The following is a 16,679-nucleotide window of genomic DNA, read 5'->3' as shown; positions in this document are numbered from 1 at the left end:
ATAGATGTAAAACTAAAAGCCACTGATGGCAGCTAACTGCAACTGCGGACTGCAAATCTGGCATGTCTGTGGTTTTCTGAAGCATTCCTTGACGAGTGAATAGATTATGGGGTTGCTTTTAAATTTCAAAAACCCTTAAACTGATTTGAAAAGCCAGTCAGTGGCCACATTCTATATGTTCTCTAGAGCAAATGTCTGGAATTGTAATATTATGATCAGAGATGATTCAATATGACACAGTGCTGTTTGTAAAAGAAACCCCTTTTGTCTGCCTTTGCGGTCTGTTAAATAAGCCTGCCAGCGAGTTTGCCAGGAAGATCAAGAAAATTGTCAAACTTGTGTTTGTCATACCCACTGCTATCTATGATGCCAGTTTTTTCCAGATGCCAGAAATATATTCATATTACTTGTTCCATTCTCATTTCTTCAGATTTAATATGAAAATGGCAGATAGGACTTCAAAATCTTCCAACAGACTTTGCGGCTAGTAAAGGGCAAGTGTTAAGGCTCCACCTGCTGTTCATTAATAGAAGACATTTCTACACAACGGATTGTGAAATCAATTTTAAGATCAATATTTAAATTTTCTGAAGAAATAGTGCGTGGCTGCCTATGCAAAATTTGTCACTATGATGCTAGGGCATTCTAGGTGATCACTATCAAAGATCACACTATCAAGTCAATATAATATTTGGTGCAAATCTTTCCTTAAACGTTTTTTGTTTTGTTTTACAGTCATTCAGGACAAAAAAAAGAAGTCTGAATCCTTTGAAAAGCACACATACACAAAAATAACACTTCCCACTTAGTAAGCTGCGCATTATTCATGTCAGTAGAACAAACTGCGTGTTATGTGCAAAAGTTTAATATTTTCAGTATTATCAGTGGTTTGTTTTATTCGAACATGCATGTCTTCGCAAATGTCATGAATGTCACCTCTGCATGAAATTACTTTCCATCTTTTAATAAAAATTAAAATATATAAACCATTTTTACATATACTTTACATATACTGTTTCCACTGAACGTTACTAACTTCAGTACTTTAGTAGTACAATCAAGTACAAGAAAGAATTTTAAAAATGATTGCAGCAGTTGTAAAAAGGTGCATACCTTGCATATCGTTTACAATTTGAGAACCACAGTAAACCAGGTAACCAGAAAGCAAAAACATGCCATTTGCTTTCTCTGCCAACACAGTGTGAACAGTATTTGCATTACCCATAGTTCTCAATCACTTGAATGCTGGAATTTGTTCTTGTGTCTTAACTCACATTTAGTGTTTCACCAGGAGAGTCATACTTTTCCCATCAGCCTTCTCTTAGCCCATCCAGTAACGCCTGGGTGTCAATCATCACCAGCTCTTCATCATGCACCCACTTCTCCTCTCCCGGTGGGGGACGCGAGGCTCGAGGTGACTCATTCTGTGGAGGTTTAGGAGTCACAGATCTCCTTGGAGGATTAAAGGTGCTGCTAACGCAGGGAGAAGCTCTAGTTTTCAGGGGGGTGATTGGTGGAGGGGACGGGATACGTGATAAGTAGTCCAAACCTTGTCTTCTTTTCAAGTTTTTGGGGTCTCTTCCCTCACTGTTACTTGCAGACACAGGTGTTCTTCTATTCAATGGGGTGAAAGGCGAGAAACCACTGCTTTTCTGCTGCGGGGTTACCTGGGAATTTCAACACAGGGCATAATAGATTTTTTGCATCTAATGAACATACATGAGTGCATTTATAAATATTGGCCATTAAAAAAAACTTAAAAAGATTTAAAAGTCTATTATGCTCACCAAGGCTGCATTTATTTGATCAAAATACAGATAAAACAGCAATATTGTAAAGCGTTATTTAAATTTAAAATAACCTTTCTATTTTAATAGATTTTAAAATGTAATTTATTCATGTGAAGGTAAAGCAGAATTGTTTATAGCATCATTACTCTAGTCTTCAGTGTTCACATGATCCTTCAGAATAATTCTAATATGATGATTTGCTTCTAAAGAAATGTATTATTAATGATGTAAACATTTTGTTTTTGTGTAAACCGCAACACATTTTATCAGGATTCTTTGATCAATAGAAAGAAAGAAAAAAAAAAAGAAAAAAAAAAATTATATATATATATATATATATATATATATATATATATATATATATATATATATATATATATATATATATAATAATTATAACATGGTTAATGTCAATTATAATATCTATTTTTTTATTAGTAATTGACAACAGTTACAACTACATTTTTTGAAAATGTAGGAGCTTTCATGTCTACAGAACAAACGGTGTGGAACAAAGTAATAATTATAGTGAAGCTTGTCTTAATAAGCACCACTAATAAAACCAATACTTCTCCACATAAAAAGAAATGAATACTAACCCTGCCGTTAATTTTTGGATAAGACTGCACACTAGGGGTTCTTGGAGACTGAAAACAATCCAAGACACCTGAAGGAACCACATCTGAGACTTTCTCCTCCGCAATGCTGAAAAACTCCTCACAAGTCTGTGTAAAAAACCAACAAGTCTAATCAGCAACAATAAAAGACATGAGGAATCACTCTTTGATTTTGCATGTACTTAAATACGAAAGTTTAAAAGCTGATTCATTAACCTGTACAAAAGTCTTCAGATGGGCCATAGCTTCTTGCAGATGGGATTCCTTGGGGTTTACGGAGAATAGTGCTTGTTCTCCTGCATAAAGGCTTGGCACAGGCCCAGAGAGCGGTCTCACCTGAAGATTACTAAGAGCAATCAGTGCTCGCAGCTTTACCAGCTCTTCTACAGCCAACTGCTCCAGACTACTGTAGGCTCTCACAGAGACCAGATCAAAGTTCTCATCCACAAGATGCAGTACCGGGCAATTTCCTGAGAAGACATTTAAACAGTCAAAATGTGTCAGAAAATATTAAGGATTGATGAAACATAGTTTGAGGAAACAAAAACAGCTTTTACACAAGACGACAGACGTTTTAATGCAAATTAATGCAACTAACCTTGTTTGCCCACTATGGAGATAATATATCCCACAATGTCCACCTCCCCACAAGGAGAGCTGAATTGAGAGTTTTGAAGTTCTCTGAAGCGTACGCAATCTCGAGCACGGAAATGCTGATGCAACCATTCCGGAGACACCTGGCTCAAACAGATTAATTGTAAGACCATTTCAAATGTAATCATTAAAGAGAAAGTAATCAGCCTGTGGTGAGAACAAAATTGTTCAACACTTAGTTTACCTCAATATCCTGAAAGAGTGTTTTCTTGGTGGCAGTGAGTTGTATGTGAGCAATGCCCGAGCGTTTCTTCCCCTCAGATGTGGCGAGGTGATACGCCCTGTAACTGTGGCCCTCTCTTAGCAAGCCATACAAGTCCTGCGACGGGCGCCAGATATTCAGCGTGTAAACTAGGAAATGTATGGCACCCAGCCATAACAGGTTAAAATGGCTACTGCAACATCTAACCAAAGAGTAAAGATGATATCCATTTGACTCACCACGGTCGTTCTGCAGGTCATTGGCGTCGGTAATGCTGAGCTTCCAAACAGGAGTGACATCTCGATTGGGACACCCACCCTCAGCCTCTTGGGCTTCCATTACAGCCTTATGTACACGCTCCTGCAGCTCCGCCTGACTTCTTTCCCCTAGACAGCGTCTGTACTTACTCACCGCCTCCATCTGCTTCTCACTTACATGGGTCTACTCAAATAGCGTATAGAGTTAAATTAATTTTATTTTATTAAAAGGATCCATGTTGGTACATGGTTTGACACAATGCCAATTTATTTGTTGTTTTTGTTTATTTACTTCCTAATGGCAAAAAAAATATGCATAGGTATAATTCATTCAAATTAACCAAACTTTACCTCAACAGCAGGATCCTGTTCCATTGCCTCATGCAACTCTTCCCCATCCTGCAGAGCTTCAATCTCATGTCGACTAAATGTCCTCCTTTGCCTTCGACCTTTCTTATTACCTTATACATGGAGGAAAACACTCATCAAAAGTCCTTACATACAAACCTCCCGATAAAGTTTAATGTCTAAAAATTAAAGCAAATATAATGAAACCCTACCTTCCATTTCTTTTTCGAACTGGGTCTGTATTTTAGAAATAACGAGATCCATGGATTTTTGCTTTGAGTTGCTGTGTTTTCTGGCCTCTCGCTCTTCGGCACGATCGTTGCGAAACATAAAGACACCGTTGGGCTTCTTCTCCATCCACTGTTTGATGAGAAAGTCAGTCAATTGATTGGAAAATAAGCAAACGTATGTATTCAACCTTTACAGATGATAATGTCTCATTCAGAGCTGTTGAGTTGGAGCAGACCTGAGTGGGGTAACTTCTCAACACCACAATGTTCACACAGCTCACAACACCTCCAGCAGGGTACAATGAGGATAGCTGGAGCCTGATAGGCCGAGGGTCACGATAGTACCCCAACTTAGTGTCCCATCGAGCTCGTCTTGTGCTGTTGGCTGAAATCTGAAATTAAAAAAATGACAAATCAAACAAAGTCTGACAGGATTTATATCGCATGGATCATCGTTGTTGAACTCAAACTTTACCTTTAGCATCAGAGATTCAGGAGCTTCCAGTGGAGAACAGGCTTCTTGGGAACCAAACAACTCTGCTCCACTAGTAACAATCTTATCACCGATTCGGAGACGGCCCTTGTTCAGCATGGCAGAGAGTGGAGGGTCCAACATGCCTTTGATGGCGTACCAGCCATCTGTGAGCCAGATCACACAGGACTCCATCTTTGCATTGGGAGTTTTATCACCTTTCTCTGGCTTTTCTGAATTTTGACAAGTTTTAGCAACACCACATACACAAAGCACTAATGTCTTAGCTGGAGTATCGTCCCTCTCCATGATCCTCCTAAGAGCAGATCTCTGACTGTGATCCACCTCCACATCATATCTAAGTGCAAATATTAAACAGTTACAATGGTTTCATTTTTGGGTTCAAAAATATGAGCTTTACTAAGATTCAAAACCTGAATTTCAGCTGCAGAAGTACTTGCTCTGGAGTCAAACACAGGCTACCCATCAAAACTGGAAAGGTTCTTTCCATGGAGGCCCGTTTCCATACAATCCATCGGTAGTGGTTGAACACCCAGGCATCACTGATCAGTTTGGGGTCAACACCAGGGGTGTCACACAATGCACTGCCAAATAAAAGTACAAAATGGTACACAAACTACTTCAATGAACAATGTTGTTGTGCAAGATAACAGTGCCTTTCAGTATGTAGATCTCATTGTGCCGTTATAAGACCACAAGCTATTATTTGTATTGATAGTGTTAAATGCACCAAATGCATCAGCATGTAATATGTTTACCTATAAAATTCATCTTTGCCCACAGTACTGTTACTGTCTGGAACCAACCAGCCTCCATCTGCCAGCTGGACAGCACCAGACTCGATGAGAAGCTCACGTTTGAAGAAGTCATTACAGTCAAATCGGAATGATTCAGCATTGTCGCTGGTTATTTTTGAGACTTTCTGATGCACACCATGGTGATAAAGCTAAGATGGAGAGAGAAAAATTAGTACACAAAGTGTAATTTTTCAATGCCTTAAAAACAGTAAAATAATTAGCAAAAAGGTATAAAAAAAAAGTACCTCTTCTTTTGTGTATTGATCAGGACATTTGCATCCAACTGCAAATCTCAGACCTATTCTGGGGACACCAGAAGTCTTAGCAAGGTAAAGGCTGCCAGGTAGAGGACGAATAGTCTGCCTTTTCTTCTTTCTTAGCCTCATGTCTTGCATATCCCTGGCTAGGTCCAAGGTCTCCTGCCATGCCTCAGTGTCTATTAACATCACAAGAAAAAAAGTATTGCTGTATTCAAATTATTAATTTCTCTCTCTACATCTGTTTTGGACACTGCCATACAAATACCCTAAGATTATGAAACACGCATTTTGAGAGATATATTAAAAAAATTAAATTAGAAGAGACAGTAAATGGATACCTTTTTCTTCAGTGTTCCTGATTTTCACTACGCTTTCCACTGAAGTGGTTGATCTAGGCTTAAAACCCTCATGAAGGTCACTGTCACTGTGTGATGTAGAAGCCTTCATCTTTTGGACCATCTGATTGCTATGATCAGTTTTTTCGTTGTTTTCCTTCTTGAAAGGTGGCATAAAACCACTGGACACTTTAGAGACATTTTGACAGTTTGATGTACCAGTCATCATAACCTCCTGAATAGGGGGCACAAACACCACTCCTTTTGTGTCTGAGTTGCGTCTGTTTTGGACAGACATAGTAGAACAATGTTTTTCAAGGTCATTTGACTTTTCGCCCACATGATGCCTGCATATATAAAAGAGAATTTGTAAGAATTAAAGATGTCTTGTGATATTAAATGCTGAATTCTTAACTCTTAAAACCAGTAAGACATACAACCTACCAATCCGGAGCAGTGACATTCGGCTTGAGGAGGACATTATATTTGAAGACACGCCTGTCTTTTAGAGTTCCTGTAAAAGGGAATTCATGAATAAGATAAACAAGTTAGATACATATATTACTTCTGTTTATTTTATGATAAAGAACTATCAAAACAAAAAACAAAACAAAAAAACGAACCAGTTGGACAGCTTTTTAGTGGTTTCAGGCCAGAGGATTTTGCATCTAAAGTCTGATCAAATTCAGAGAGAAGTTGTCTTTTCAAAGGAGGCTGTCCTGAATCTAAACAAAGTATTTAACATAATGAGAGGTTAAAATATCAAATTTATTGATTCACACAGTTGCCCTTACAAAATAAACAGAGCCATACCTGCTATACTGCAGGAATCAAACTGACGTTTTCTCCTCCTGTTCTGGTCAAAAGACCCCTGTGTCTGTCGATCATAAATAGATAGACTTTTTTGGCAATCAGTGCCCTCTGACATCACCAACTTGGCCGATTCATTCAGGTCATCATCTGCCAGTAAAGCTTCAGTGCAAGCCATCGCTTCTTGCTCAAAGTACTCCTGCTGGGTGTCTGTGCAACTGTTAAAATCCAAAGAGTTCAAGTCTAGTTGTGCAGGTATATTCTGAGTTACTTTAGATGGCAAAGGATGTAGAGTGGTTTCGGTTCGTCTCTCTATATGTTGAGTACAGCGTTTTGAGAAATCACTCTGTAGCAGTTGGTTATCAGTAGCCGTAACTTGGGCATCACAGTCTCTGAATAATTTAGAAGCTTCCTCAAGGGCAACTTTTGATACAGACACACCTTTACCACTAGCAGTGCTGAAACCACAGTTTTTCTTTTTTAGTTGTTCAAACTTTAGGTTTTCATCCACAATGTCCTCACTTTTTCTATGAGAACTCTTAGTATGAGGCAGGACTTTTTCTGATAAAAGTTCCACAGATGCGACATTTTCCTCTTCACAAACTTTAAAGAGACTTTTGGCCCTGTGAAGTGCAGTAGCAGAGATGGGCACCTTCTTCCCACCTGCTGTAGGGAATCTTACATTGTTTCCTGAAGAATTTTTAGGCTCATGACTGTACGAGGCATCCTCACAACCTGCAAATGCCGCTCTAACCTCCCTCAGTGCATTTTCAGAGACAGTAACATTTTTGCCACTGGCAGTGCTGAAACCTTTACAGCCTTGGTGCTGAAGACTCCCAGAAGCTAAATTCTCCTCTTCACAATCGTTAAAGAGACTCTTGGTCTTCTGAAGTGCATTGGCAGAGATGGCCACCTTCTTCCCACCTGCTGTAGAGAATCCTACATTGTTTCCTGAAGAATTTTTAGGCTCATGACTGAACGAGGCATCCTCACAACCCGCAAATGCCGCTCTAACCTCCCTCAGTGGATTTTCAGAGACAGTAACATCTTTGTGACTGGAAGTGCTGAAACCTTTACAGGTTTGGTGCTGAAGACTCACAGAAGCTACCTCATCTTCACAATCGTTAAACAGACTCTTGGCCCTCTGAAGTGCAGTGGCAGAAATGGCCACCTTCTTTCCACCTGCTGTAGTGAATCCTACCGTTTTTCCTGAAGAATTCCCAGTTTCAGGCTCATGGCTGAAAGGGACGTCACTGGAACCTGCAAATGCCGGTTTTACCTTAATCAGTGTCTTTTCTGAGACATTGCTGAAACCTTTACAGTTTTGGTGCCGAAGATCATTGGATGATAAACTCTCCTTTTCACAATCTCTGAAGAGATACTTTGCCCTTTGTAGCCCAGTAGCAGAGACAGCCACCTTCATCCCACCTGCTGTACAGAATCCTTTGTGTTCTCTTGAGGAAATATAGTCTGTTTGGTTATCGACAACCTGCTTTGTCTTTGGAGAAATATTAGCACATGAGATACCATCAACTGACTCAGAAAATACATCCTTAGCTCTCTGTATTGCTCCAGCTGAGATGGATACCTTCTTACCACTGGCTGTACTGAAACCACAGTTACCGTTAAGAGGAAGCAACTTAGAGAATTCATTCTGAATGCCTTTTTTCTCACATACTTTTTCCTGAGGGGGTTGCTGGTCCAAAGAGGACTGCAATGAGAAGTCATTAATCAGATCAGTGTCCCTGAGAAGAGTTTTGGCCTTAGCCACATTTGAAAATGAAACACTTTTACAATTTGAAATGGATGCATTTGTTTGTTCAATGATTTCAACTAGTTTGTCATTCTTTTCCTCCATATTTGCAGATTCCAAGCTGTTAATATTTGGATCACAGTCTTTGAATATGCCCTTTGCCTTCTTAAGGGCGCTGGCTGAAACGGAAACTCCTTTCCCACTGGCGGTCTGAAAACCATAGCCTTGCCCTGACTGAGGCACAAAAGTTTCTGAGGGAAATATATTTGCACAAACTTCTTTAGCATCATTGCTAGATTTCTGTTCTTGGAAGACATTCTCACTGCTGAAGGAAGGAATATCCGGAACATCAGATATTTGATTTACCACCACTGAGTCTGGCTGATTCATTTTTATATTTTCATTCCAAGAAACAGCTTTTGTTTTCTGAAGGCTAGTCGTTGACATAGAGGCATTGTGTTTTCCAGAAGCGTGGAGAGCGAGTACGTAAGTTTGCGACTCCAAGCTGTCAACATCGTTAAGTTTTCTTGCTTGCAAAAGCGCCTTTTCAGACACTTTCAGCTTCGCTCTCTTAGATGTAATAAATCCAAAATGACTATTTGAGTCAACACAAACAACATCTGTTTTTTCATCTAAACAACTCTGCTCCATTCCTGCATTTCCTGCCACTTGCTCATTTATCTCTTTACAAGCTGCATTTACATTTACACAGCCGAAATGTACATTTTTTACATCGTGGGTTTTATTTTCTGTGCTTATACTGTAAGAAGTATTGGCTGAAAGTTTTGTTTCAGAATACTCAGATTTTATTACTCCAAAATCCACCTCTACTTCTTGATCATCCTCTTCAAAAAAGTTCTTTGCTTTGTTTAAACTCTTTTCTGAGATGCTTATAAGTTTCCCTTTAGCAGTTTTAAAACCAAGGCAGTGGAACTGAGTATTATCAGTAAAATTAGACCGCACATTCTTCAATCCATCAACTAAAGAATTGTCTGTCACTGACAAAGGCACAGTACCATTCCGTGTTTCCTTTGACATGGTGCATAATTTGGCAGCATCTACAATTTGAATATGATCAGAACTGTTTACAGAAGAAGCGTCTTTCTTGACTGGATGCTTTCCTTTCACAAAATCACAGTTAAAACTATCATCAAAGTCTATGCCGTTGACTATGTCAGGATCCCACTCTCTCTCTGTAGTGGTGTTGTTCTCAGAGCCAAGATTTGTAGGTTTGAACTGGGTAAATTCATGTTGACTATTTGCTTCCTCCAAAAGATTGCACAATTCTGTAACATCAGCCTTTTGAGAAGCCGTCAAAGTGCCATTCTTCTCAACATCATCCCGGCTGGAGTCCACTGCAGTGGGTTTGTGTGTGCTGTTAATGTTGGACACAGTCTGTCTTTCAGCACTTCTTTTGAAATCCAGTTTTTGATTAATGCACTTTGATGAATCCCTCCACAATTTCTCTTTCAAAAGAGTCTCTGTTTGAAGACTAACATCTAAAGCAGTACTATTCCTCTTTGAACACGTTTTATAATCAGATTCATTTGACTGTGGTGAAGAGTAACTTGAAATATTCATTTTAAAGCTCTTTGGACTGTCACTTTTTGGCGCATCACTAACACACATTATTGATGCATGGCTAGGGAAGATGAACTGTCCTACAGGAGATATGGTTGCATTAGTGCTTCCTGAAACTGATTTGCACAATGTTTCAATTGTTTGATAATGTTTTGGAGTTGTTTGATTTAAAGTGATGCTCAAACAGTCCCCTGCAGCTTCATCCAATGATGCTCTGGCCTTCATTACAGCCTCACTTGGTACAGAAATGGCCTTGTTGTTTGCAGTTTGAAATGTAGGACAAAACTCCTTGATGTCTGCGCATGAGGCTGTCGTACCATCCAAATCTGAAAAGGTGGTGGGGCAACCACTGTCATGACTAATATCAAAAGTTGTGAGCATGACCGTTGACTTGTTTGGGGAGTTGACAGACATTTCTGCTAAATTAGAGATGTCATTGTGATTACCAATTTTGTTCTCCTCAAACTCAGCTTTAGGTTGGCCATTTTGGTCACTCTTCACAGGCACGTAATGCAGCAATCCAGGCCTTATTTCTTGTGTGAAATCCTCTGCGAATGCTTTGGAAAGCTGTGTCATATCCAATCCGTGGTCAAAATCATGGGGTTCTGTAGATAACGGTTCGACGGCTTGTGGCTGTGTCTGGTTACTGATTGCATATTCACTGGCGAATCTGGATTTGTTAAGGTCACTAGACTCCTTTTCAACTGAGGAATTTTCTGTAAAATGCAAAGTGAAAAAGCTGTTCAAAAATATGTACACACAATATTTGTAAGAGAATTTAATACAAGAAGAATCTTACCTTTGACAGTATGGTCCGAACATACTGGTAGAGCTGCTTTGTGCTCAGTTACAGTCTTTGACAAATCGGAACTTGGCACTTGATACACAAACTTCCTGGACTTTCTAGTGAGCATGAAAGCAGGTGATTTGTCTAACAAAGTCTTCTGATGCTCAGCTTCTTCTGGATAAGATCTGAGTCTTACACTCTGTGAAAAAGTTTGGCTAATTTCTCCAGTGCAGTTGAAAACAGTACAACCATTAGTTTCACTGGATGCTACAGTGTTGTGATTGTTTATCAAAGACTCCCCCGAACAGCCTCCATTCAGTATAGATTCTGATAAACTTAGTGGGGTCCATTGAATGATATCTTTATTTTTGTTTGGGCTTTTTGTTTCTACATCAGCCTTTAATATATCTTCTGGCTCTGTAGTTAGAACAAGCGATTTGACATCCTTTGAAGAATCAGATATTCTCCTCCTGATCCTCTCTTTGGTTTTGATTCTCCGCAGAGCTGAAGTACTGTTGCTGAAGAATATTGATAACGCATCCTCAGCACCATCAAGAACATTCTGCACTGTGGTCCGGACATCCCCATCCTCTATAGCACTGGGAACCGTCTGCTTCCACAGACCACTTGTATCAAGAGATGCATTTGGAGAGCAAACAGGATTTTCTCCCAAGTCATCAACCTGAATAGTCTCATTTTTGGCTATCATTGAAGAGAAAAGTACAAAATAATCCCAATTATTTTCTAATCAGAGTTACTGGTATGTGTATGCATTTCACAATAAAAAACAATAATTTCAAATATACAGTGTCTCACCATCTTGTTTTAATGTTGTATCATTTAATGATGCAGTGCTTGCAGAGACTTTTGAAAGAGATGGGAACAGTTTCCGCACAAACTAGTGTGAAGAGAATGAAAACAAGCCATCAGCCATCAGGTAATTCTATGTTGGTGAAAGCAGAATCTCAGAATATTAGGAACCATAATCCAAAAAAGCAAAAACACAATTACAGCCATAGAATGCAGAAAAACATTACATACATATTCAGTGTTTCCCCTACCATTATATAAGGGGGGCGCCCCGCCCTCCTAACGGCTCCCCCCGCCCCCCTTGAAGGTCAAGTAAATTTGATTTGAATTTATTTATAGTGCCAGATTACAATTTGTTATTTTATTAAAAAAACTAAATAGCCCTTAAGTAATATGTTATTTATCTTATTTCCACGATGGCATGTCTTTTCTGTCTGTGTTTGCGCGTTTACAATTAGCTATTCCAATGAGTGCGCAAGCGCGCACACTCACACACAAACAAACACTTGCGTCAAATACAGATGAGCACTAGCGGACAGAGAGCGCGCGGCGGGAAATATGTCGCTGAACTGAAGATGGCAACACTCAGTCACTCTACTGCGAGTAGCAGCCGGAGTAGCTCTCCTGCTCCGCCCGTTTCACACATATTTCGTTTGCAGTGTGTATGCGGTGAGTATTTTTTTTCCATAGCCTACCCATGTTTACAAAGCTTTTACACTGCACGCGGATGCAGTCCGTCGATGATCGATTTCTTTCAGTTGCGCTGCGTATACAGCATATCGTTTCCGCACCGAGTCTATTTTTGCCGTTTATATACTGTCTATGATTTTTTCCTGTGCTGCAAACGCTGAATTAAAGTGACAGCGCATGTTTCGTGGGCAAAATGAACACAGATTGACCTGAAAATGTAGTCATTTCACCATAAGTGCGATTAATTAAATAAAATGTAGTAAATTTATTTAATTAAATACTACTTTTTTCACTTTAAGACCGGGGTTAAGCAAGGAAAACAATTTACCTCAACAAGGCGACATAATGACATTCGTGGAGGTGGAAAAACAAGTTCTTTGTGACATGCAAGATTTATTGTATTAAAATTTAAATGCAAAAGATGTTAATATAAGTACATGGTTACGTATTTTACCACTTGCTTGAGCAACTTAATATATAATTATATATAAGTAATGCATTGAATAATACATTGTTTAAATTGTTTAAACGTGAATGTGCGTTCACAGCAGTGCTGCGTCTGACATGATTGTTCTCTCCAATAAATGCATCATAGAAATAAAAACTTCTCACAAAAAAGCCCATTTAAAATTAGTTTGTCATATAAATGTATTAACACATTAACGAACAATGAATGAGCAATATATTTGTTAGTATTTCTAAATCTTTTTTTAGTTGTTAGTTAAAAAAATAAAACTATTAAGCTCTGGTCCATTAATATGAACAAATACTTATATACATTTAACAAAGGTTATTTTCAAAAGTCAGTTTTAAAAAGATTAAAATATGTTTATTTTATTTTTTTAAACAGATATCTTATGTTAACATTTTTAGCGCAATTTTCCCCCGGAAATTGCGCTTATCAACTCATGATTTCTGTTCTGTGCGTCTGTGCGCACCAATCTTGCACTTCTATCTACTCCTCAATCAGACCACCTAGAGACTTCGGGTTTTCGGCATTATGTTAAGAAAGGTCTAATCTCGGGAACGCACCAAAAAAAAAAAAAAAAAAAAAAAAAATCCCCCCCCCCCCCCCCAAACCTGTAAACCTAGGGGAAACACTGTATATACAGTATCATTCTTTAATTATGTACAGAACTACAGATTTGCACTTACAATTGCTTCCTTGTCTTTGAGGCCACTTGATGAAGGACCGCAATCCTCTGTTTTTGCTAAAGCAAAAGAAGAATAGCTCATGCGGAGTAGCTCATACCTGATCAGTAGACCAGGGTGTAATTGTAACATATTTCTTCAAATCACAATTATGATATAGTGACAATATATCTAACATACCATACAAGATTTGACCTGGTTGTAACACCAGTTGTCAAATAAAATTTGTGTGACAGAATTGAATCTTTAAAATCTTTCAGAGTATCTGAAGCATTGATGACATTTTCACTCATCATTTGATCAATATATATAAAAGGTTTTAACTTATTTCAAAATATATATTGTTGCCAATTATATCATTCTAATGTAGGACTCTTGAAATAAATTTATATTATCCCTGACAGCCTAATAAAGGTCAAAAACAGCCGAGAAGCTGTAAAACATCTGCGGCAAATACTGAAAACGTTTGTAGATACTTTGGTGCGTAAGCTCAAAAACATATCAAAGCTCAACAAGAAGAGGAGCTCAAACACATAACAGTAGACAATATCACTTCACTGATGACGAAAAAGTTTTGTCTTTGCATTTGGACTCTAAATAATGTATTTTTGGTAAGAAATCTTCTACTATTATGTGTGCGAGCTCATCTTCTTGTTGAAGCCTAATAAAGGTGAAACATATTCAACAGTAAGTATTAATACAAAGTTATTATTACAGCTGTGGATTAACAGTGTGGAGATAATGTGGAGAAATTCGACATTATGATCTAGTGTTTTTAATTGTAAACCATACATTCTTCACTACTAAAGAGACAAGGCATAAGAATATTCATACATACGCAATATCACGGTGGGAGTCAAAGAAGATGGTGTGTTAAAGGAGCTGGTCCAAGATAAGTCAGGGTTGATTTGTGCCCCAAGGCTCTCAGATATCAGCTTTGCTGAACGTGCCTGGAAGAGATCAAACTCAACATCATGATTAATGTCTAGAATGCCTTCTGAAGTCAATGTGAAACTGTGTTCGCAACCACTTTTTTTTTCTGTAATGTGACACGTTCCTGAAATGGGTGGTTGAAGAGGAGGGTTTGAAAGAAATGTTTAAAAAAAAAAAGGCCTTGGTGAACCAGCCAAAATGAAAGTTAACTTTTTGATGAAATGCATTTTTTTTTTTCATTAGATAAACAGGCATGCCATGAATGAATCAAGCAAAAAAGCATGACCAATAACATGAATTAAGAAAGTAAATATGATATGACCAGGTTTGTGATTTTGTGTTGACTTACCAAATACCTTTTTGGTGTCTCCAGAAGGCCTGTAATAACACATATGGAAATCATTAACAAATAAAGTACAATATTTAATTTTTTTTTACTTTTAAATAAAAGAGGGAAGATAATCTAAAACTTTCTTACCAAAGCAATCTCTAGGTTTTTCACAGGATCTATCAAATCTGTGACCATAAAGGAAAGGAGAGAAACTTATATTAACCTTCTGCTTGACTTTCATATTTTACATAATATTCATAGAACTCATAAACATAATTACCTGTCTTTGGCTGAGCCAAACAAACAAGGGCTCGATTCTGACCAAGGAAAAGCTGATAAGTCGGCATTAGTCACTGGGTGGAAAGAAAACAATTGTACAGTACATGACTATGTCCTTTATATACGAAGACGTCATACATAACACTGCAATTATGATACCTTCATAAGGTGACTCTTCATTAGGAATGGAATCAGGGGACTGAAAGTGTTGTTGCTTAAATATTTTGGGTGTAGAATACAGTTGACTGGCCAGGGCTGATGTCTCGGGTGATTTGACAGTGTCCTCCTCCCGCTCAGCTTTCGAACTGTCAGGACGTCCTTCATCTCTGGAAGCTTTTGCAGTCAACTCCTCAAACCAGTCTGGATTAAGGGGTCCAAGCTCTTAAGTCACAATAAACCAGAGTCAGTGATTTAATAATAATGTGACTATAGTTATATAACACTAGTAATAATCATAATAATATAACATTTTTAGTATTCATATTATTGAAGTGTCTACCTTTGTCAATTTGATGATAGAAATTTTCAAACATGCTGCCATGAGTGTGATGGGGTTAAATCTGAACCAAGCACAATAATAATTGTCACTGGACCTACAGATAAACAAAGAAACAAACTTAAAAACGTAATTGAATGTAACATGCATCTCTAGCATCAGTGTCACTGACGTTTATATTACGTAGTTCTCAAGTAACAGTTTGTCATAGAAAGATGCAGTTCTATGTCATCCATATTACTATGTTTACAACGCTATCTGAACTAACGTTAGCTACAATCAACAGGAAACAGAGCTGGAAGTTCTGTAACTTACGACCGTAAATGAACGTGCTGACACAAATAAAAGCTTTTTGAAACTTTTGACTTGTCGATATTCCTGGAAATGTCTTCTTCATCGCCGATTGAAGATGTTTTATTCCCTGAAGTCTTCTGAGGGGATCTGTTCATTCTGCGCGTGCATAATGCTGGTTTAACACATCCCGCCAATAAGCGCAGTGTCGTCAACGGAAGAGCAGTTGTCTCGACCAATCAGAACGCGCGCCTGAGTTCCGGGGCGAGCTTCCGTGCTAACACAAATATATATTTTATGAGTATATTAAAGATGGAAATGAGTCAGCTTTTTGTTATTTCAGATAGATATGAAAAATTATATTGAGTTACTACTTGGGTTGAAAAATAGTAAAGCAAAACGTGAAGCTTTTACGCTATTTGTATGATGATCTGTTCCTTTTTCTGTTTATATCATTGTCTTTCTTTCTTTACTTGTATTATTATTTTATATATTATGCTGTATATTTCATTTTTCTATTTGTTGTAGTCAATATTTGTTAAATATTTTTCATACTATATGTTGGAAATTACTATTGTCATGTTCATTGTTTGTAATGTGACTGGCATTTAATTAAAAACATATGGAAATGAGTGTTCATATTTTTGGACAGTGTTTGCTTAAAATATATTGGTAGTTTATAGTCAGCAAGACCATTCACACTAAGTAAACGTCAAAATTGTTTTTTATTCTCATTTGCAGCACATGTACAATACCTCTTTACAATGTTAAGTTTTACAGATT

At 38.0% G+C, this 16,679-nt stretch overlaps 1 protein-coding gene across 1 annotated transcript; it reads right to left on the bottom strand.

Annotated features, from left to right (window-relative positions):
- Positions 1–731: 731 nt before the first annotated feature.
- On the bottom strand, positions 732–16,109 carry brca2 (BRCA2 DNA repair associated). The gene is made up of 27 exons (XM_084125366.1): positions 15,921–16,109; positions 15,609–15,702; positions 15,269–15,490; positions 15,111–15,183; positions 14,978–15,015; positions 14,849–14,877; positions 14,405–14,516; positions 13,570–13,625; positions 11,731–11,812; positions 10,927–11,616; positions 6,797–10,843; positions 6,607–6,708; positions 6,428–6,497; positions 5,987–6,330; positions 5,634–5,824; positions 5,350–5,537; positions 5,005–5,175; positions 4,574–4,928; positions 4,335–4,490; positions 4,081–4,228; positions 3,872–3,981; positions 3,503–3,704; positions 3,246–3,412; positions 3,006–3,144; positions 2,624–2,877; positions 2,390–2,515; positions 732–1,667 (listed from the first exon to the last, which is right to left on the bottom strand). The coding sequence occupies exons 2-27, from the start codon at positions 15,640–15,642 to the stop codon at positions 1,311–1,313; spliced, it is 8,463 nt and encodes a 2,820-aa protein (XP_083981492.1). The 5' UTR covers positions 15,643–15,702; positions 15,921–16,109; the 3' UTR covers positions 732–1,310.
- Between the last annotated feature and the right edge of the window lie 570 nt (positions 16,110–16,679).

Source organism: Abramis brama (assembly GCF_963993115.1).
Source record: "Abramis brama genome assembly, chromosome: 10".
Classification (NCBI taxonomy): domain Eukaryota; kingdom Metazoa; phylum Chordata; class Actinopteri; order Cypriniformes; family Leuciscidae; genus Abramis; species Abramis brama.
This window is presented reverse-complemented; position numbering and strand designations above follow the sequence as displayed.